General features: G+C 38.0%; 1 protein-coding gene across 1 annotated transcript; it reads right to left on the reverse strand.

Annotated features, from left to right (window-relative positions):
- Positions 1-6494: 6494 nt before the first annotated feature.
- Positions 6495-16926, reverse strand: LOC129721874 (uncharacterized). Its single transcript, XM_055674955.1, has 9 exons — positions 16013-16926; positions 14383-14545; positions 13575-14309; positions 13362-13511; positions 13005-13304; positions 9454-12951; positions 9029-9389; positions 8714-8965; positions 6495-8656 (listed from the first exon to the last, which is right to left on the reverse strand). The coding sequence occupies exons 2-9, from the start codon at positions 14419-14421 to the stop codon at positions 8223-8225; spliced, it is 5769 nt and encodes a 1922-aa protein (XP_055530930.1). The 5' UTR covers positions 14422-14545; positions 16013-16926; the 3' UTR covers positions 6495-8222.
- Between the last annotated feature and the right edge of the window lie 7560 nt (positions 16927-24486).

Genomic DNA, 24486 nt, shown 5'->3' on the forward strand with positions numbered 1-24486 from the left:
TTGAAAATATTTTTGAATTAGCATTTGCAAGAAAAGATAACTTTCCATAACCTTACTTGTAATTGAACAAAGCTATGCAAATATTAATTGCTGAGGCTAATGTTGTGCATCACTCTAGCCCAGTTTATTTTCGAAGATAACAGACATATAACTTTCAAATATGGTATCTTCGTTGTTCTTTGGTATCTTGAAACTGATCAAATTTTTTCTAATTGATTCTGTATACTGATAAAATATTTAAATCGACCTGAATTGAATGTTAACATGTTCATAAAATTCTATGTCAATTTCAAGTTTTCTGTGAATATACATTTTCCACTAAAACTGTAATTCGTTTTCGATATTTTTTCCACGAGCTTGTAACTGCAGGAAAAAAATTTATGTGACATCTTTGCCGCTTTGTGATCGGTGAGTGAGCCACCTTCAACAAGACAAATAGATAAAGAAGGAAGTTTAATTTCTTCTAAATCGTACTCAATTATATATTTTATAGAAGGTTGCCTTTTCGCGTATTAAAGAAAATTCGCTGTATTAGAATGAAAGGTATTCATCAATGGTCCAGAAACCAAATTTAGGGGGAAATTTGGGTCTAGAGCTCTATAGCAATATTTTAGAGAAAAACTGTCTTCTACAAAGTTGTTACATATGATAAAGCGCTTATTGAAAAAGTATCAAAAACTAGGGTGACCAAAATGTTCGATGCTATCAAGTATCTAACTTTTTATTTTTGTAGATAGAACCCTTGTTCTACAATTTTATAGCTCCAATAATTTTAAGTAACTTTGTAAAAAAGTTTTTCTCTAAAACATTGCTATAGAGCTCTAGACCCAAATTTCTCCCTAAATTTGGTTTCTGGACCATTATGAATGTTAAAGAGAATATTTTTTCCTCTAAGATAGAGTGCTGCAAAGAAATAATCGAAATACAGACCTCGTTCGATTTTGGCAACACGCCAGAATTTTTTCTTTTGCCAAAATCGAACCATGCCAAAAATGAACGGTTCTTTTTTCAAAACTTTTTTGAATTTTTAAGTGGTCAAAGACGACTTAACAGTAGAAATGGCCACCAATGAACTAGTTCTAGTTCCATTTGGGCTGACGACCTAGATACTTGATATTACCACCCGAACCAAAATACCTTCCTTTTGGAAGATGTTGAGCTTAAATTGGTTAAAATAAATCAAGCAAACTATAAATGCAAAACGAGCTCAAATCAAACATAGCTTCGAAATAAAAAATATAACATCATTGTAGTCCTACGTCAACTATGCGGTCGTGTCTTGGATACCACCCTCCTACTATTTTTGTGCGTAACTTCTCTTAACATTTTACTAGAAAAAATTGATTTAAAGAAGCATTTGGGCATACAAAATAAATAAAAATGTGCTATTAGTATTTTTTTTTTTTTTGCAATCGACTCATTTCAAGCGAAGTTTTAGATAATTATTTTGTCTTTTCAAAAAAATATACACCGCGTGAAAAAAATTTCAAAAATTTGTTTAAAAATGCAATTTTGCAAACCTTTTTTTTATGAAAACTCTGAAAAATTAAAGCTAAAATTTCCTAAAAGCTGTTCACCCTATACGTTCTTGAAGTTATCGGAATAATATGCTAAAATGAGCCGTTGAGAGCAAAAGTGGTACATGTGCCATTTTTACACTTTTTGGGTTTTTTGCATAAATTGATGCAGAACGCAATAATGTACTAGAATATCCACGAAAAACCGAGATCTGATAACCTAAACCAAAGTTATAGCCAACGCAATTTTTGGTGATTAACATAATCACCATTTCGTTGAGAGCAGAAGTGGTACATGTCCAGTCTGTGCATGTTAGATGAATTGTAAGTCGAGGATCTTAGGATATAAAACAAACATGTCTTCAGCAGAGTTAGTCAAGTGATTGAGTACTTTCAGATGAAGATCTGTCTGCTTTGGAATTTTCTCACTACGTGGCGCTATTTTGTAACAAAAAGCATTTTACCTATTTCAGTATCAACTCGTATGCTGTTACCAAATACATATACACTTGCGCCACGAAGAGGCAGAATTCCTTAACAAACAGATCATCATTCTATAGTACTCAATAGCTTAGACAACTCTGCTGAAGACATGAATGTTCTATGTCCTAAGATGAGGGAGCTATAATGTATCCTTCATGCTCACTGGACATGTACCACTTTTGCTCTCAACGATTTTTGGTTGTCATTATTTTTCCTATAGAGCAAAAGTGGTACATGTTTTTCCATTGAAGTTTGGGTAAGTTTCTCAACCAGAACTCGTTACGTTTTCATGTACTGTCTTTTGGAACCTTTCCAGCAATGATTTAGTGCAGTTATGTTGGAAAAAATTGTTGAAAATAATTTACTATTTGAGTGTTTTCGTTTATCGCGTCTCCTGAAAAATTCACTTAATGGCACATGTACCACTTTTGCTCTCAACGGCTCAAATATGCCATAACATTGCAAGAAATGTCCTAGAGATGTGTGGACTTTGACAAAAACGAGTGTTTTGTATGCCCAAATGCTTCTTTAGAACAATATTTTCTTATAAAATGTAACTTGCTAAAGTTAAGGTGAAACCGGGTTGTGGTCTTTTCCTATACAATTTTGAGGTCAGAGTTCTTTTTACCTTTGTAGTTTGAGCGTAAAAAAATCGGCTTCCATTAAATAAACAGCACTCAAATTACTACTTCAGGCATGCAGCAGTTGTGAAAACAATCAATCAAAGTTTCATGTACGTAGTCTTCAAAAATCAAGAAAAAATAGATTGCAAAATTCGAGTTGATCGCGACCACGTCCCGTTTCACCTTAAGTACAAAAAAACGAACTTTTAAGTAACTTTTTTTTAAAAATACTCAGTAACTCTGTATCCAATAGAGATATGAATTTTTTATGTTCAACAAAGTTTCATATTTTTACACGTTTTAAAACTTTACCAGATGAACCATTCCTCTATCTCTTAATACATACAAGAAAGTTTATTTATGAAAATCTACTGTACCATATGCTCGCTGTACTCTTATACAGGTGGATAGGGACAAATGGAACCTACTAAAGTTTGTAGTACTTTAACTTAACTTGAAGACACAAACAAACAGACGTGCCTCTTCGAACAAAAATCCTGAAAAATCTTCGTCCTTAACTGAAACGTTACACTCATGCGCCACCATGTGAGCTTATGGCTTACTAGATTATTTTCGTGAAACGGTTTTTGTCTTTGTAATGGCTGTGCACGCTTGCTTAAATCATCACATAAGGCATTACGGATGGTTTTTGTCTTTGATAATGAATGTGCACGCTTGCTTAAAGCGACACTAGCGGCATTATTGCCCACTAAGCAAAATTATCGTTATTTTTCTGGTCGATGAAATCGTCATCGAGTGGAACGTCTGTTTGTCTGTGGTATTGACATCATGATTCCACTTGCACCTTTATAAGTTCTTAAAGTTATCGAAAAAACAAGCTAAAATATGATATAATTCTGTAAGGAAAAGTCTTGAGTTTTCTTGTAAAAATGCATCTAACAAAAGTTAAGCACAAAAAACGAAATTTTAAATAACTTCCATATAATATACTTTCTAACTTTGTGCTAAACGAAGATAGGAATTTTGTTTGTTTAGCAAAGTTTCATATTTTTCAATCTTCTACAACTTTACCAAATAAGCAATTCCTCTATCTCTTAACACAAGAAAGTTGTATTTGTATTTTTAATACAGTTAACTTTCCATAACTTATGACAATTTGAAATTGTGGAGGTCATTCATACAAACAATTCTCGACTACTTTGTGATAAAGTCGTATGTCTAAACGTCAACAAAACGAGTGAGAGTTATATTCCTTGTACTTCACAAGCACAAATCATCTCTCACTCGTTTTGTTTACGTTTAGACATACGACCTTATCACAAAGTAGTCGAGAATTGTTCCGAACACACCATTAAGCTAGGATGTAGATGAAAGGCGCTACACACTTAGATTTTATCGCCGAGAACTCAACAGCTGATAAATTCAGCGAACTGTTTTACAAGTTTTCGGTAGAATTTGCATGAACTCCGGCAGGCGAGATGTTATTACTTGCTGGTTCACGGTAAATCGATATATTTGCTGAATGTTCGTCGAAATATATTGCTGATATTTGTTAAAAAGTTCGCCGAGCTCGATCAGCTGTTGAGAAGTTTGCCGAGATGAATTAAGTGTGTATGGAATTAAGCTTCACTTTTTGCCTCGTTGGACCACTGTGCAGCGGCATTACTGACGGTTTTTGTCCTTGCTAATGAGTGTACACGCTTGCTTCTAGCGACACCTGCGGCATTACTGCCTACTAAACAAAATTTCGAAATGATCGTTGTTTTTCTGGTCGAAGAAATCGTCATTGAGTGCCACGTCTGTTTGTCTGTGATACTAATAATGGTTGTTTGCTTTTAGAAAATCCTTTTTTTGTCATTTATCCATGAACAGGTAGCCATCAATGCTCAGCTAACCTTCTGAAGTTTTTAAAATATCTTTCTGAAATAATGACCAATTTTTTTTAACTTCAATTCTAAGATAACTATTTTTTCACGATATACATGGGGAAGGGCAAAATAAGTGTCTACAACTTTGCCGAAGACGACACACCGATCGAACAAACCGTTCCGGCTTTAAAAATGTTTGTATTCATCAATATTTTATTTTCATGAATCTTTTTCAAAAATGAGTCGTGATTAAAAAAAAAACTAATAGCAAAAAATGATACTCCAGCCGATAGCAATGATTACTCATTTTTTAGAATTTCAGTTTTTAATTCGTGCATTCAAAGCTTATTGCAAAAACAACAGGTTGCACGAACTAATATGAAAACAGAAAGATAATGGGAAAAACGATATTAAAAGAGGAAAATAAATTTAAATCGTTAACGATGATTGAATTCGTTTGTTGGATTAACATTAAAAAATATAAGAATATCAAAAATGCGATTTTTATCTAATTGTCGATAGTTTTGCCAACTTGTCTTCAACATCTTCATCGTGAAAGTTTTTTTTTTCTTGAATTACAGAGTCGTTGCGATTTCATCAGTTCCGAAGTTCAAATTCAAAATATTTCAAATATGAGCAACTCGCGCTGAAACCAGGCAACTAGGTACACAAGGATCTTCGAATTTTCTGTGAATGCACAGTTGCTAGAAATAGAGAAAAATGCATAGTGCCATTTTTGTTTCATCGAGTTTGTTGAATCCTCGGTCACCAAGGGCAGCTTATAGCATTTTTTCTCAGCTTTCCAATGCTTGTCTCAGATAGAAAATCAATAGTTGCAAACAGGGTCAAAATCGCATTTCTTCGATAAAATCCAAAATGGCGGCCAAAATTCTAATCACTTCAAATGAAAGCCCTATCATTCCTGTTTCCAGAAAAGTGCTTCATGTAGTAGGTTCCATAATGAATCTCAGAGATATAGCCGAACTTAAAAATTTAGAGTCGCTAAAATTTCAACTTTTCTAGACATTTTTTTACCCCTTAGTGACCGAGGGGTCAACAAATTCGATTCAAACAAAAATGGCATTATCAGTTTTTCTCTATTTCTAACAACTATGTGCATTTTTGTATATCAAATTCGAAAAACCAGGTGCACCTTGTGGTGGCCAGGTTTCAGCGAGAATTGCTCATATATAAAACCTGATCATATGGATCTCCAGCTAACACTTAACCATAGGGAATTTTATACTGCAAAGTCCAAGTGAATTAAGTTAACCAAATAACTGAGAATTTTTAATTCGCCCTCCATTGTATAAGCTTTTTAAAATATTCTGGTCCTTATTCTTTTCGTTTTAAAGAATCGAAAAACCGTGTTCCCATTTTCGTTCAAACTAAGATGAAACTGTGTTGGAACCACAGAAGGTCAACTTCGAATTTTCAAAAGTACATACAAGACTGTAATCAACAATGAGATCACTTTTTTATCATCCTATGCGAATTCTTTCATCATTCTTAAATGTAAACGGTTGGACAACATCGTTCGAAGACAATGAAAGAATAGAATCAAACCGACGAAGAATTCGGAACACTAATATAACCAAAGCAATCCAGAAACTGAACACAAGAATGCCCTTTTTGAATGAAAACAACAAAACAAGAACAAGCGCCAATGGCTACTAGATACTGTACAAGATGTTAACAATTCAAAAATTAAAATTTAGTGAATCACAGCCAAATATTTCCCATAGAAGAAAAGTAAATTTTAAGCTAAAACATTCAAAGTTCATCACATCTGGCAAGGAACGTCCGCTGAGTTGCAACAAACATTGTTGAAAACAGCTTACAACAGGTAAGAGGCAAAAAAAAGGTCCGATCCATCTCTAGTCGATTTGCTAATCGTTGTGCAAATGGAGAAACTTAGAAGAAAAAAAAACAGTACAAAATAATGTCATCACCGTCATTACAGCTTCTAAAACTAGCAACTAAAGTCTAATACAAAGCAAACAGAAAACAGTATGGGCGAAAAATAAAACAACGCAAACATGTATGGTTTTCCACAAACGGTTCGTCAGACTGGAACCCCGACTGGCCGATTGGTTTCGATTTGATTTTTATTCTGTATTGTATTGGTTTCTTGATTACTTCTTTTATTTTGCTCATCGTTCAGAAAGTTCCAATCTCGAAAGTTGAAAACAAAACTAAACTGCTGAACAAAGTGTAAAACCATGTTTTTTTGTGTTCCGCTTACGTTCCTCGCTCACTGTTTTTCGGCATGTGTTCTAAAAACTAAACACTATTTGCGTAAATGTTATATACACACTATTAAGAAGAGAAAAAAAGGAAATGTACATGTTAAAACGGAAAGCGACTGTCGATCTGCTGGTTTCAGACACTTGACTTTTAGAACAACGTAATAATCAAAAACTGAGAAAGCTAGTATAGGTGCTGATTGAACTACCTAACAGAATTTTAGTAATGTACAGTCAAACAAGTTTAAATATTTGCTCCGCCTCTCTATCCTGCTTTGAACACTCTGGTTTTTGTGTATTTTTTACCTAATTATAACTCAAATATCGTCAACAGAAAAACTTTTAATGAATAAGTTTTTTTTTAGAATTAGAACAAACTCAAAAAGCGTCTCTCATCCATGGATGATATTATTTTGTATTAGGGACTATAGGTACATTTTATGTTCACCTGAAGATCCGTTACAGCTACCAGGGCCCGCCCCTCGCATTACTTGGTAATGGATGAGTATTCGCTCAACGGTACCTGAACAAGATGTTCTACCTCTCTTGAATCTCAAATCGCATGCATTTTTGTCTTATGGTTAATTGTTATTTTTTTCTGCTGTTCAATTTTTGTTATTGTAGTAATTTGAAAACCTTTTAGCACATCGCAGCCATCGACGAAAGCGTATCTTTTCAGCCAAACAGCTCAGCCTATTTTTTTTCCTACATGCTTTTTGGCCTATGGTCGAAGTACTACTTGCCTAACAAAATTATTTTTATTTTTATATGCCTCCAAGCCACCCTCTACTTCCGGGTCTGGAAACGGCTTATTTTGCATTGAACTCACATAAACATCATATCACTTTTGCTTGTTTTGGGGTTCTTCGATTGTTCGATTAAGGTTATGCTGTTAATACAAACTATCTCTAGTTTTCTACAGTGTTGATTGCACACTCATCGAGTCAAAAAAGAAACTTCGGATTGAGATCACAATTTCGCCTGTTTCTCCAGCACCGTGGCCATTTTTGAAATTAAGTCTTCACTCTGAGCACAACAGTTCTAGCGTTTAATTCTATCCATCAAATCGAGACTGCACTTTTAGTTTCAAATCGAAAAACAACTGGTAATTCATCCTTTTCCCGTATTTTGTGAGCACGCAATCAACAAAACTCGTCAAACAACCTTATTGCATCGCAAAAACCAAACCAATAAATGTCGCGAAAGATTACTTCGCTCTCGTCGGCCAAGAAATGTGACATTCTTCATATTACCCGGACGGTTCTAAAAAATTCCTGTGAGTTTATAAATAAAAAAAATTGTTTATTCCTCGATCAAATAAACTGCTGCTCGGATAACGACGGTCACTCTCGCATTTGCAACATGGAGAGACTTTGCTAATTTGTTCTTAAATCTAAAATGACTAAAAAGGCTGCGGTTCGTAGTGATGATAGTTTAAGCCTGTATGTGTGTGTGGGTGTGTATATGTACGTGTGCTTCGCGTGGTTGTTGCAAGTTAGCGCAGAGAGTTATTAAGATTGGGGCTTACTTATTCATGTCGGCCGCGGATCTCCGTCGGTTTTTACCTGCTAATGCATTGACCACACTCTGATGGTGCGCGGTAGATTGTGGAGCCGGCGGCGGTGGTGGTGTAATAGTAGGCAGAGGAAGCGGTGAAACAACGCTGCTATTTATTATACTAATTTGCTGCGTCTGTTGTTGCTGCTGCTGTTGCTGTTGCAGGTGTTGTTGAGCCTGCGCGAGCTGCTGATGCTGTTGTATGTGAATCTGTGTTGTGGCGGGTTGATTGGAAGTGGCTATTATCTGCGGCGGTTGAACCTGTTGATGATGTTGCTGCTGTTGGAGATGCTGTTGTTGAAGTTTCAGCTGAAGTTGTTTAGTAGTCATGACCAGCTGGTTCGGAGCAGCACTGGTTGTCACATTTAGCGTTTGGCCCAACTGTTGAGCGTGATGTGAGGCTATTGAAAAAAAGAATGTTATTCATCTTATGTTACGGAATGGGAAGCAAGCAGTACCTGAAATAGGTGTTGCTATTTTTAGCGTCGAACCGGGCATAGCTCTCTGTTGCGCAACACGAGCTGCAATCTGTTTGGCGGTGATTGGCGTACTGACGGATGTCACGACTGGAAGTTGGCCACTACGTGGCCGTTGACTAATGTTGAGCAGTTGTATCTGCTGTCCTGGTTGACCAGCATTGACTGTAAGAGGCGTTCCAGCCCGTAAGCTTTGCTGGTTCAGACCTTTCATACCGGAGGTGACAATTTGAGCTACAATTAAAAAGTAAAATCGAGTTGAATTTCATCCCATTGGAAACGGATTAAGTTTCTTACCAATGGGCAAAGAGAGCAGACTAGATCCCCCACCGCTGGTTTGTGGGTTGGCAAGCACCACCGTTTGGGTCGTGCCTTGGGAGTTTGCACTAAGAATATTGGTTCCACCGACCGTGGTACCTCCGGTGGAACCCGCCACTCCCGTGTTTCCAGCAGCCGCGTTCAGTGCACTCAACTGGGCAGCGTTGTTTCCACCAGCACTGGATACTGGAACAGACACCAACAGACTGGTGGTCTGATGGTGACCGGCAGCGCCACTAGCGGAGTTATTGTTGGATGCATTCAAAACACTTGTTGCACTAGCCGATGGGGCGGAAGAGAGGGACAACGAAATTGGCTGCGCTAAACCTGGTATTTGAACCTGTAATAAAGCAAACACAGTTTATAAATTGATCCCAACAGCACAGTTTCGCATATGTACTCACTTGAACGTTCTGCAGCCCCGGGATCGACGCCATTGCACCATGCAGGCTAGCAAAGTTTAGTCCCTGCAGGTTGACGGTCGTTTGCTGGGGCTGATGGTGATGCTGTACCTGCTGATGTTGTTGCTGCTGCTGCTGAACTGTTTGCTGCGTCTGAATTTGCTGCTGTTGTTGTTGTTGCTGCTGCTGTTGCGGGTGAAGTGTCACCGACGGCGGAGGACTAGAAAGTGGCGATATCGAAGATGATGGTGACTGTATTTGCAAGTGCTGCTGCTGAGATTGCTGTTGCTGGGGCGTCTTCGGCGATGGTATCGTAAACTGCAGCCCAGGGCTCGCAGTTGATAGGTTATTGGTTAGGTTTATATTACTAGATGAAGTCAGTCTTTCGATTAATGCTGAATTATTATTACTATTGTTGCTACTGCTACTGTTACTGCCTAGATTGGAGGTGAGTGTCGAACTGTTGTCCACCGTAGCGACAGCGGCAGCATTAGCAGCCGTTTGCTGAGGAGAGGGTGAGGTGGTTGTTGCCAGCAGAGCGCTTAGGCCAGACATGTTGTTAAATATAATGTTACCAGTCGAACCGGTCGCTGTTGTTGCCGATCCGCTTCCAGTCAAAGTCCCACTAGCAGCAGTATTCATGGACGCCGAAGAGGAAGCATTCGAATGATCTGAACCAGGTGACGAAATTCCTTGGATTTGAAGCTGAATATCGTTTCCACCACCACTACCAGTTGTTATTCGACGAATACCATCTGCGCCCTGAATTTGCAACTGAATACTCCCACTACCATCACTGCCGGCACTGTTGACACGCCTAATAGCACCTCCTAGCGCGGCAGCAACAGCCGCAGCTGCTGAAGAATTGTTAGCGCTGTTTGTGTTGATGTTCAGTATTCGCTGGTTTGTACTATTGATGATTAATTTGCTGGTAGCGTTGTTATTTGCGTTGTTGAAACTCTGTGCGGAAGCATTACCAGTGGCTGCTACAACGTTGAAACTTTGCGGTAAATTTGAAGTAGTAAGAATAGCTGGCGGTGAGGCCAACTGTGACGCCAGTGCGGACATTGTAACTCGGATACTGGAAGGTTGAACCTGTTGCTGGATTTGCTGTTGCTGTTGTGGTTGCGCCTGCTGTTGGTCACCTCCACCTGCTGAAGCCGAGGGCGCCGATTGGATGTTAATCAGCTGCGTTTGTCCCATTCCGCCGTTGGAGGGATTACTGCTAACCGCGATTAGATTGGCGTGGTTCAATATTCGTTGACCACCGCTCGTCTGTTGGATTTGAATTTTACGCCCACCAACGCTGTTGAATAGAGCTGCAGCTGCGCTGCCAGATATCGTCGTAGTTCCCGTCACCTGATGATGGTGTACCGTATGCTGTTGCTGCTGTTGTTGTTGTTGTTGCTGCTGCTGTTGATTTGTTTGTTGCTGGTGTAAATCAGATCCAGCTTTACCGACTGGAATCGTAAGACTACTGCTGAGCACAGACGAGTTGGTCATAGCGGCGGGAGCACTGTTAAGCAAACTTATTATAGCAGCATTAGAGTTTGACTTTACTGCATGCTGTTGTTGTTGTTGTTGCTGCTGTTGCTGTTGTTGTTGCTGCTGCTGCTGTTGTTGTTGTTGCTGCTGCTGCTGTTGGCGGAATTGATTGGCAGAATTCATTATACTAAGGGCAATTGCATTGATTTCCGGATTGTTCGTATGAATGGTGGTTGTAGTGCTTTGATTTTGCTGCTGAGATTGAACATGCTGAGTTTGTTGCTGTTGTTGCTGCTGCTGCTGTTGTTGTTGCTGCTGTTGCTGTAGTTGCTGGGAGGCTTTGTTTTCAAGCCTTACGAGCAGTGGGACACGATTCGCAGTAGTGCTCGTAGTACCGGTTGCTACACCTTGGTTGATTATAGTGGCAGTTTGGGGAGATGAGGTAAAAGTAAAACCTTGAATACTTTGCGTCGTGTTTCCGGCAGAACCCGTTTGATGGTTGGAAGTCGCCGTCAAGTTAGATATTTGACCTGTTGGCTGAACTAGCAGAAGTGAACCGTTACTGAGACTTAATGTTTGCTGTTGCGGTTGATGCGATTGAGCGTGGATTTGTTGCACCTGCTGCTGCTGTTGTTGTTGCTGCGTCTGTGATTGCTGCAGAGTGACTGTAGTGCCAATTGATTGCTGCTGCTGCTGCTGTTGGGCAGAGTTGGTAGAAGTATCACAGGTGGTGAATATTTGCTGCAATTGCTGCTGATGTTGGTTTGGCAGCTGTTGCTGCTGTATGTGAATTTGCTGTTGTTGTGGATGCTGCTGAAGCGTTGCCCCTCCGATTGTGATTATGTTAGTGGACGGACCAGCGGTAATGATTTGCGGATGCTGTTGCTGAATAACCTGTGTTTGTTGTTGCTGCTGCTGCTGATTACCTGGAAGCGTACTGGGATTTGTAGCATTGATCGTTATATTACCACCTGCAGATGCTATCTGAGACACCAGTGTCGGGTTGGTGGCTTGCAATCGCATCAGAGCATGCGTAGGATGAGACTGAAGCTGCTGCTGAATTTGGGAAATTTGCTGCTGAATATGAGCTTGCTGTTGTATGTGAGCCTGCTGTTGCTGTTGAATTGCTTGTTGTTGCTGAATTTGCTGGTGCTGCTGCTGCTGTTGTTGTTGCTGTTGCTGCTGTTGTTGTTGGACGCTTTGCTCTCGCATGCCAGCAGTATGCAGCACCTTTGGCATTTGCCCTGGTACGAGATGAGTAATTTTGACTGACTTTCTTCCTTCTTCGGTGAATATTTCGGTAAATTGTTGTATGTATCGATGTGCATGCGCTCGGGTGCCCAGCGTAAACTGACATGCCTCGCCATTCCGCTCGTTTTCTCGATAATCCCTATCGACGTAGAGTTCTCCCAGATACTCTGAATTGGAAGGTCGTTGAAATATCGATAGTTTAATATGGTAAGTCCGCGTATCTCCCCGGCTAACTACTCGGTCCGTTTCCAGGATGTACTCTTCGATAAGCTGTGGAATGCAATCACGGCTTTCCTTTGGCCCATCGTATTTGCGAGCAAATTTCTCCACATTCACCTCTGACGGGACCGACAGCTCCGGTAACTCCAAATTAGGTACCCGAACCGTTGAGCTTACATCTGACGGCTTTTTCGGCAGTGTGAAACTCACTACACTGCGCTTGGTAGCCGCGTACTGGCGTGGTTTAGCTCTGTACTTTGTCATAAAATCGCTCAATTCCAAACCAAAACTATGAGTAAACTGATCTGTTTTCCTTTTCCGGTTGATGGCGACTTGGGAGAATTTCTTCGCCTGCCGTCGAATCGGTGTCGTGTTGAAAATGTGACGTCGATGCTGCTGGTTAATGGCCATTATGCCCACCTCGGGATTTGGGTCTAAACAGAGTGGCTCGGCTGTCGCCAAAACCAGCTGACTCTCCAGCGCAAGCTTTTCTTCTGGACTCCAATCACCTTCCGCCGTAAGCAGATTAACGTCGGCCAGCAAGGTCTGTCGAAAAATAAATTGTAAAGTTGTAAAATTTGATAAAACTCGTCACTCACTTGATTCGTTGGTTTCAACAGCACGTGGTACGTATCACAGGTAAATATCGGAAATGACTGCCGATAGTCCCGAATCTCAGCAATCACACAACCCGAGTAAAACAGCCCAGGACACTTAGTCTCGAACATATCAACTAGAACGAGCGGAAGCTCCTCCCGATCGATGCATTCCAGGAGCTCTTCCTCCTCGTACGGCCATCGGATCGTCTCCTGGAGTTGTTCTGAGTTAATGTCAAGCGTTGCGAAGCCTGGCAAAGGTGACCCGGCACGCTCCGACTGTATAGCACCACTTTTTGAGATCTACAACGTAAGAATAAAGTCAATATTAACATTCTGATGGCATAACTTAATACTTACATTTCGCCCTCCATCACTTGATTGCTCAGTTCCTCTTCTAAATGCTAATGAATATCCTTTATTGCCGGGATAGAGATTTAGGATCAAGGTGTTGAGATTTTCTCGTAACACCAACTTCTCCAACAGAAAAGACGTATTCCTTAAGTTAAGCTGGTGAAGCAAACCGACGATTAGGCTCGACATTAAACATACAGAATGGTTTCTGAATCTCACCCTATTAGTTTCAGTATTGTCCTCAGCTAGTAATTCAAGAAACAATTCCCTAAGTTTGTCATGGATGTTGAATTTGCCGGAAGCGTTGGAGCTTCCACCAATCGACGACGATGATCCGGCGACAATTCCAAGACTAGCAGACGAAGGAGAAGCAGCCGAGCCGTAAGGATGGCTGCTGCCACCACTGCTGTTGCTGCTGCCTGCTCCATGATAATGACCGGCATAATTACTAGCGCCCGTGGAAGAACTGTTGATTGACGAAGACCCTGCAGATACCGATGACGATAGAGATCCGGCTAAGGAAGATAGTTTCGACTTTTTCGACGGGGAGCTACTGATGTAGCCGGAATCAGTCGCTCCCCTCTTATCGATGTGATGATGATGGTGATTGCTGAGTGACAAATTGTTAACCGAACCTCCAACGGACTTATACGACAGATGCGAAACCGACCCGCTGCTGCCGGGACCGTGGCATGAGGACGATAACGACGAAGAAGAGGTCGCTAGAAGCGTTGCCGGCGGGGAAGTAGACTGTATGCCGCTCAGCGTGGCATACGAGGATGATGACGGCAGCGGGCTGGTGGCGCTACTGCTGCTGCTGGTATTGAACAGCGGCGTGCTGTCATTCAGAATAGGACTAGGTAGACTTGGATACTGCGGCGGTGGATCGATTAGCAACGTCTGCTGTCGTGAGGGAGATTTTCTTAGCTTACAGTAAGCATCGTTCAACATGTACTGTGAAAGGTACGGAAAAGGTTAAAATTACAGTATCTCGTTCGATTGAAGGCGCTTCGATGACGGTACTCACATCAGCTTCTTGACATGATGCAGGTTCCAAACTTTGCATTGTGGTTTATACAGGTATTCTATTGATTTATACATTCACAATACAATGTACAGCCTTGAGAACTGTTCTATAGGAGTCAAATAACTGTACAATGAAACGGCATCCGTCGATTCAGCGTCTGTAACTAGAACAACAATAAATGTTGTAGTCATAAATGTATTATTTTATCACAAATGAAAAGAGTAAGAGTTTGATTCAAGAATTTTTGGCCGGTAATGTTTCTGTGTAGAATTTGAAAAGTAATCGCCTTTTTAAGGACCTTTGAGATTGCTGGAGCAAACCAGCCTACTACAGAGAGGGTGATTGAATATTGACCATGATTGCTTTTAAGAAATTTACAAAATTAAATATTTATACATTTTTCTTAAAAAAGGACAGCGGAGTTTTGTCGACATGTTTCAATTCACAGTTTTCCTATATTAGGAAGTCAAAAAATCTGAAATAAAATTACAACTTTTTTAAGTGAAATTGATTTGACAAAATTTATTAATTTCATTCTCAGTTTTGTTGATTTCAATCAATATTCGACATTTTGTTAGAAAAACGTAACCACATAATCCTCAGTTGACAAAAATATTTTTTTATGTTGTGACAGTTTCATTATGCGACAATTGGCTTCAGAAAAAAAAAAAACATCATTCCTGATGATCCAAGATGGAAGAATTGAAATTTTTTTAAACAACAACTCAGCAATATGTGCACTGAGCCTTTTTCAAGTTTTCAACAAAATATATTCTATAGATATTTTGTGCTACAATTTTCGTTTGCTTCACAACTGTTGTTCAACTATGCAGAAATTTGCTTCACACTGTCAAATCGGCAGGCCTTTATTTTGATAAACAAGTTTTAAATTTCTCACCTTCTCACCGTGATCTACCTCAAGGGCTCACTTTTGCCACCGGTCAGAGCTGCTGCCAGCATAAATTGTAAAGTCTAGATTGTGTTGTAATGTGATTCATTATAGCATTTAAACATTTTCCCTCATAAAAAAAGGTTCATTTTTGGGCAGTAGTCACAGCCCTAATCATTTTATTAAAAATGTTCAATAAGATACAAAAGGTTGTTAATCACTTTGTTTGGCACTGAAGTTTAATTCTAAAATCACCGGATCGTGCCCCGTCTCTGGCAGCACTGAAAAATAAAAAGCGACATTGAACCTATTTCAGACACATGTGATGACCTACTATTAGTTTCTCATTCACAAAATGAACACTCAACATAAATGTTGCGATTAACCCCTCGTGCTTCTAGTGTAGTAGATACGTCATGGCATAAACCACCTTCTCATTTATGCGGTTATTGCGAGAAGGAACTTTTCCTCACAAAATTTACACAACGGCAGTATATCGTCCCAATGGGATACGTAGGGAATTTAGCAAACCTACTGAAGGTTTTCCACAGACCGCTACAGAATTGAAATTCACTTTTTCGACACCGAAATACTAATCTGACAGTTATATATGTACAACAGGAGTGAAATTTACTCACTGTCCGACACAGACCGCACGGAGAAATGAAAACGAAAGAGAAATTTCTCTTCTAGCCATTCACGAGAACCACAAGTTAACTTGAAATTAAATAATATACCTACCTTTTGATAAACAATGAAAGGCGAGTTGTGCTCTCCGAATGCTTCTGCTATTGAACGACGACACAAAGCGACACTTTTTCAATGCAATTAAAAAAAAAGATAGAAAAGTTCAATCTCCGATCTGACGGAGGTCACTAAATTTTCACTGTCCGTCTCGATGTATTAGAAGCAGTTCACGTTTCTTGTTTTTCGGAAAAGAAAAAGTGAAAAAAAAAACCTTCCTAGCAATGTAGATTTTACGACCACACGACAGAACTGAACTGGCGAGAGACGTCCTCTTTTGCACACAAGCAAAGCTCTCTGAGCCTCTTCCTTCTGGCTGCTTTTAAATGCTGCTGGCCGTCAATGCAATTCACATCTTTCGCTGCTTAGGGTGAAAAGTCAACAATTAAACCTTTGCATATTTCTAATTCTCAATGCATGTCCACTTTTCTTGAGCACAGCAAGTGCAATTTTATTCTGAACTTTTGCACTGCCTATGTATGCATTAGCAATTGAAAATTTAACTCGTAAACAACAGACCTATTCTACACCATTAAAGTCTACTGTTGATGTTCCACCCTATGTCTTCTGGTGGCACTATGTGTGATGGTGAGCAGAAAAATCTTCACGAGACGAATCCTGACCAATCAAATTGAGACTCGCAAAAAAATTCATCGCCAAATCGGTACACAGTGTCTCAATTCCACGGCGAAAGATAGCACTGCACTTCGGCGTTTAGAAATTGGCCATCCGTAGGCCAGTATTTGGAAACTTTTTTTGCCTTTTCCCGTCGAAGGCCTGCTACAGTGGACACACAATACGAAGTATAGACTTTTTTCGTTTTTCACACACTCCTCCTCGTATTCAATTTTGACAACCAACTGACAGATGTGTGCTCAGGCTCAGATCGACAGGAGTGTGCCAGCTAAATGCTGATATGCACAGACAGGTCATCACGTTCCGAAACATCTGATGACGTAAATACTATGCTAACTGCTCGGGAGTCCATAGAAAACTAACGGTGCCTATGACATAAAAGCTACCAACACAACCACGCAGCATGAATGAAACATACCTTTGCTTCGCTCAAATCTATCAATGAACATCATGCTTCGTAGACTTCTCAGTTCTGCTCGCTCACTTGTTTCGACATGTATTGGTTAATCAGGCATGCGGTTAATGTTGTAGTGTTCGTGCAATAATACGGCGGCTGAACATTTTGATGAATGAACAAACCGTGAAGCGGCTAAAAACAACTTTGCACAGTGAGCCATTTTAATGTTTCAGGGTAATTTTCCTAGAACGAAGCAAATAAAGTTTTCGTCCGATCAGATAAAGGGTGTACAAAAGCCTTTGTTGATAATTTGAAATGGTATTTTAATATAAACGTCACATCACGTAACAGTTGTGAACATTTTTCTTCAGTATACTTTATGGTACTTCTTGAATCAGTCACGGAGATTGATCTTTCTGACCGAAGTATTAATATACAGTCAGATTTTTTTTACGCGGATTTTCGTATTACCGCGGATTTTTGAATAAACGCGTGATTTTTTACGCGGATTTTTGAATTAAAGCGGTTTTCACGCGGTATGCGTGAGTTCAAAAAATTTTGAGCAGACTTGAAAAATTAGCGCGGGTTAAGAACTAAAAACGTCGAAGTGTTTATTGAGTGAAAGACTTTGTAAAAAAAAATCCCTTCGTCTTCCGAAGGATCCGGAATGACCCTCAAAGAGTTAATTTCAAATACTGGTCTTAGAGCGTCTCGGTTTTTTTGTAAAGCCTTTCTTGGTGGTTTTCTTCACGCGGATTTTCTACGAGGTTTGTGTCCCCCATGTAAAAAAACTGACTGATGACGTGCTATCTAGGCGGAGGAAATACAAGAAAACCTTAATCCAGACCAAAGACTTTTGCAATGGCAGTGGCGAAAAATTTTTCACAAATAAATTCCCTGCTTTTCCTTGATATTACCTGAAATATTACATTAATTTTTCTGAGATTTTTCAGCATTCAGCAAAAAAACTGCAACGTAGATGAACGCACAAAAAATGCAACGTACATGAATTCCCATTGAAAAAAGTGATCGATCCGATATGAAACAAAATAGTGAAACTACCGCATTAGCCTCGCTGAAAAAAATCTGTTGAAATTTGTCGTTTTCATTAAGGACCCACAGCATTCCCAATAAATGAATCGGCAGCTGAGCGGACTACTGAAATTGCTTCACTAAGCTCTCCATTGCGAGGATTTCGTAGACTTTTGTTCGGTGTTTAGGAATCTTCGTCTTTGATTTTGAAAATATGGGCCGTTTTACAGGAGTTTCAGCGAGCAACTAGTCTCATGTGAAATATGACACAACTTCTGTAATGAGGCCCTACAACATCGAAAATAAAGGTCATATGATGTCATAGAGCTGCTAAAACTGAGAATAGGCCATCTAACAAATGCGCAAACACCGATGAGTGGTATCTCAGACGATATATAATTGAATTGATGGTTACTTAGCAAATGAAGGTTGCACCAGATAACGGATAATCAACTCCATGAATAACTCACATTAGCTAATCGTCTTATTTAAAATTTATTTCGCAAATAGCCTTATCAACTGCGATCAAAATAATGAGCCGACCTGATTACCTGTATTCGTAAAAACCACAGAAGTCATTGTAAATGAATTATAACGCAACCTTCATATAATTATTCAAATGATCAACCTATAATTTGTATAATGTTTCGCATATCAAACCGGTGCAGTTAAATAAAAATCATTCGATGACTTGACTCTTTTCACTTTTTTCAGCAGCTTCAACTCAGAAAAAACAATAATTGTTGACTAATACATCACGTAACATGCACACAAAATGCTTATTTGTTTTAGTTTGTTCTTTTTTTTTAGTCTAAAAATCGAGAAACACCCAATATCTGCTAGAAGATTAAACGTATTATCTAACTTAGAATCTTAATCAATAAAAAATGGTTCAATTTTAAGACAAAAACTTCCAGTTTTATCAAAGAGGAGGAAATCTTTTAAATAGAATATTGACCTCACATGCTGCACCAAGAATATTTGCTTTGCTCTGAAATATGCTAATGTATTTCTCGATTTAGTTATAAGAGTTAATGCATGCAAAATTGGGCATAACAATTCTTGTTATATTCTTGTTTGCGATGTAGATACAACAGAATTACACTGTAGCTGTTCGTTTTGGCTTTCCGGCCAATACCAAAAACACCCACTTTCTGCCTGGTAGAGCACGCGAGTGAAACAGAGTGTAGTTCAAAAACACCAACAACAAATACAAATTCTGTTAAACACCGAAACGTTTGTTTGTTTTTGTTTTTCAGTTGTAGAATTGCAAGAGCGAATTCGACACTAATAGCGAATTTCTTTATTCCATGAATGCGATTTACAACGCAAGTAAGAAGTAAATACCAGATAGGCGAGATGGGCCATGAGCGGCCTCAGTCGAACTGACCGGTCATTTGAAAGAAGAAAAAAAGCCAGATAGTTGTTTACGAACTAAGCCCAAGAGGTGGTGGACTAAAACTGATAAATTATACGGTGCGCCTCGGAGGTGCGGCCAGGTGAAAAGTGGGTCAAAATCAACCGGGTGGGTCAATAAAGAAGGGTTTTAACAGCAGCGTTGGCTCCAGGTCAAAACTAGGTGGGCAGTGGGAATAAAGATATTTGTAATATATATATTCATGTTCGCGGCTGCAGACTTAATTTTTCCAGAAATTGATCACATTGGGTTTTAAATCAATATATGTAGTAGCAATGGTTTGTACTGAAATATTGAGTTACAAAACTACAAACATATAACCAAAATCGTACTTATCCCATAGTTCGGCGGCTGAAATTGTATACGGTAAAAGTGTAGAGCGAGAGGACCTTACCCATGAGTGCGATAGTGTATAAAAAGGAAATCGTGGAAAAGCAAAAAAAAACTTGTACGATTTGGTAACAATATTATTTACCGAATGCAGCTGAGACAGCAAAAATTGACGCTTCGAACTGAGTTTTTCACAACTTACCTTGGAAACTATGTTTTTCTTAGATTAAAACTGAATTTCATAGGCGTTTCTTCACGATTAAATGCCTTTTAATTTAGCTCTTCCACGCAAAGAATGCTTTTGCCTTCACTCGTCCGTACACAAAGGAAGCGGGAGCAAGAGGTTAAACTAATTCATGCTGCGTTCCGTTTGCCACCGCAGGAATGTCAGAATATTCGGCAGAATATCGTTAAGCCTACCGGCACGAAGCAATCAGAACACTTGGCTTCACGATTGTTTATTGATAACGAGCACTTTATTCGACTTAAGCGATCTAAAAACACTGTAAACTGACGATCGTAATGAAGACAAAAAATTGCACCATCCACCACTCGCGTTTATAAACACATTTGACGCACGCATCACGAGTTTTGACAGCGGGTGAAATATTTCAACCACTCTCCAGAGATGCCAGACTTTTTTTTGGCAAGTCTGTATAATCCATAAAAATGTCTGTATAAGTCTGTATACCGCTGCGAAAAAAAGTTACCGATACATTGATACCTAATTATTTGTCGACCTGTCAGATTGTTTTGTTTTATTGCTTGTTTTGATTGTTCTTTTTCGAGTCTATCATAGTTGGTCGATTAATCGATAACTAATTTATCTTTTAAATTTAAGTAACACATAGAAGTAAGAGTCTTTCGCGTGATAAAAATCGTCGTTCGTCGTAATGTAGCTAAACTAATACATGATGGCAGAAGTCTCGCGGTTATAAAAATAGTACCTTCAAGGTTTGGGACATTTTAAGCAATTCTTCAACGTTGGATATTGCTCCGAATAGAACAAACGGTCTTTTCACCAATATAACCTGCATGGCAATCGATCGAGACAATCAGCTGTTTGTTACTGGGGGCGAAACAGGCAGATTAGTGCCAACGGGGCCGATAAAAACCCCGATAGCCTGACTCGATTCCCGTTGTCATGATTTCACTCTCAAAAACGCAAGATTAATATGTTCAGCAAAGTGTTCAGTTCCTAGTTCACTTTTTCCAGCAACGGCTACAGTGACTTTTGGTTTTTGTGTTCGTTTTTTTGTGTATACTGGTAAAACCATTATGTAGAATATCAGATATCTGTGTAATATCTGTATTATACTAAATGACTGTATAAAATCTGTATCACCTCTCGCGTGTCTGTATCGCAACACAGAAAGTCTGTATAATACAGATTTGTCTGTATATCTGGCATCTCTGCCACTCTCGTTGTACGGTCGATGTGCCTCATTGTAAAAGTATGGCTAGCTCTGCAGGGTTTGGAACTTGCAGCACTTTTTATGAAAAACGGTAGAAACGATAGTTTTGAAGTAAAACATGCTTTTGAGACAGTCGCTACGCCTACGAGCCTCTTAACTCGCTATTTTTTCAGCGATTGTATTTGAAGCCTTTGCATTCAGAAACGACTTTCAGTACAATCCATGCGGTCTTCAGTTCTACTGGTGAAAATAAAACAAATACATCATTAAGTTTCTATGATCCGTATATTTTCGCATACAGCCGATTATCTTGGACGTTTTATTTACCAGTCATTTCAAAATTTGGAATGATAAAGTTCCAAGCAATTTGGCAAACCAACTAAAATTTGCGAAACTAGTCTTATACTTGTCTACTCAATTAAAACAATCTTTATCAGTTCTTAAGTCATGTATTTTGTCTTCTGCAATAGTAAAATAATCCGTTAGCAGTTGTAAATCTACCCTTATTTTTAAAATATTTTTTTCTTATACAATATAGCCATATTATCAACTTAAAAAACCTAGCAGCAAGTTTATTTTACAGTTATAAACATGGGCGCCGACTTCATTCAATTATTGGGGGGAGGGGGGGGGGGGGGGTTGTTGCCAAAAAGCCTCAAAAAAATCTGATTTATCTGATTCTAAAAATATATTGCTTAAATTTTTTGCGTGATTGGAATGGCAGTTTTGATAGTAACTATCATAGACCACAATTATGCAAAATGGCGTGAGGTTTATGAAGTTTAAAAATAATTTAAATCAAAAAATACAAAATAATTAAATTTGTATTTGATTAGTTTGATTATAAGATTATTTAGTCCCTAGATAAGTAATGTCGCTGGCGTCGCTGGATTTTTACAGGTTATGTATAGAGTTGATCTGCTTGGGAACGTAACGTCAAACATCGTTACACTGAACGGAATCGTCGAGTCCTTATTAGAGAATTCATTATTCAGAAGTATCAGACGGGTGAAATAAAAAAAGTCATATGAAATACTCGATGCACTAATAATTCACATTAAATAATATGATTCGCTATGCACACTTGTAAAAAAATATCAATAAAAAATTTTGCATTTATATTTTCAGTGATAGTTGTCGATAATTGAGCCGTTGCGAACCAGAGTGGTCTATGTGCCATCGAGCAAATTGTTCAGAAGAAGCAATTTTCGAAAAATCTCTGAATAAAATGTTCTGATATAAAGATTATGAAGTGGTTTAACATTGGGATACATAAAATTAACAGTTTCTTTGCGAAATCGGTGATTTTATCTCCCCAATGTACATAGACCACTCTGACTTCATATATATATATATATATATATATATATATATATATATATATATATATATATATATATATATATATATATATATATATATATATATATATATAAATATATATATATATATATATATATATATATATATATATATATATATATATATATATATATATATATATATATATATATATATATTTATATATATTTATATATATATATATATATATATATATATATATATATATATATATATATATATATATATATATATATATATATATATATATATATATATATATATATATATATATATATACATATATATATATATATATATATATATATATATATATATATATATATATATATATATATATATATATATATATATATATATATATATATATATATATATATATATGTATATGTATATATGCACTGGAATCCTCGAATCGGTTCGGAACAGAGTGGTCTATGTACACAAACCTGGTAAAAGACAAAGAAAATTACGGTAACTCGTATAAAATGGCTAGTGTCACAGGTTATATGGTACATATAGCATGTCACTTGTAAGATGTCACGTGTAACATTACATGTAACACAAAATGTTGCATATTACACAATATTTTACATGTTACATTTTTCGTGTTACATTACGTGTAACATGTTACATATTACGTGTGACATGTACAGAACAAATGACATGTTACTTATCACAAGTAATATGCTACATGTTACGTGTTACATGATAGTATTACACCGATTTTTTTACATAGACCACCCTGTTCCGAAACAGAATGGCCATTCTGTTTCGGACGCAATTTCAACATGGTACAAATCACCTTTAAAGTTTGATTTTTTGAAATATTTTTGATCTCCCACGTACAGTTTTTTTGAAGATGCGGAATATGCAAAAAACTCATTTTCGAAAAAAATGGTCTTTAGACCACTCTGGTTCACAACGGCTCAATTTATAACATGAATTCAAGCGCATATGTGAAAGAAAATCATCTATATCAGCCCCATCAACCCATTACCGGTGGGTGATGCCGTATGGCATCACCTGACATCTGAACTTGGATTACAACTTAACAATTAAATTTGATATTTTGAACGATTAAACTAATAAATACGGTTTGAGAACAGATCAATCTACAATACGCAACCCAGTTTGTGTAAATAAGAGTTTGAAGGTCATTTTTCGAGGTAAAATCTGAATACTCTCCGTCGGGAATGGGTTAAGGAATTCATATACAAGCATGAACTGTTCTACGATTCAGTTTCACACCGTTTCATTTTCGATGTGCTCATCCAAACTTTCCCATAGTTAATAAAAATCATTTTAACTGTTTCGTGTTGCCCTCATTTGTTGGAATTGTGCAAGCTAAGGGTGATTATCAGTTTTAAAATGATATACAATCGTTAAAAGCTAAAGTCAAGCAATGACAACACATTTATGTGCGAGCAATTTGGTTCAGTGTAGTCTGCTTTTTCTTTTGGAAGTTTTTGCCCATAACAAGGTTTAAAATAGAGGTAGGTCTACTAGATCATGATTCTCAAAGCAGTTTCCAAGTCGAATCGCGACAAATCGACTCTAGTGCTTGGGATCTTTTGTGCAACATGATTTGCCTCGAATACAATGGGCACACTAGCGACATTACTTATCTACACGTTCCCTAAAATGAATTCAAAAATGATTAGAAAACAATTCATTTCCATAAAAAGTGGAACAACACGAAAATTGAGTAACTCTGTTGCTATTCAAAATTGTGTAACCATCGTATTGGCAAATACTGTGTATTTATTATTCAGAATGATGTATACAATTGAACTCATTTTTTGTGTTTCATAAAACTCATTTAGTTCTTAAAAAATATCAGTTTATGTGTACAAAATTATCCATTTATTGAATTTAAAAC

This window comes from Wyeomyia smithii, chromosome 2 (assembly GCF_029784165.1).
Source record: "Wyeomyia smithii strain HCP4-BCI-WySm-NY-G18 chromosome 2, ASM2978416v1, whole genome shotgun sequence".
Taxonomy (NCBI): Eukaryota; Metazoa; Arthropoda; class Insecta; order Diptera; family Culicidae; genus Wyeomyia; species Wyeomyia smithii.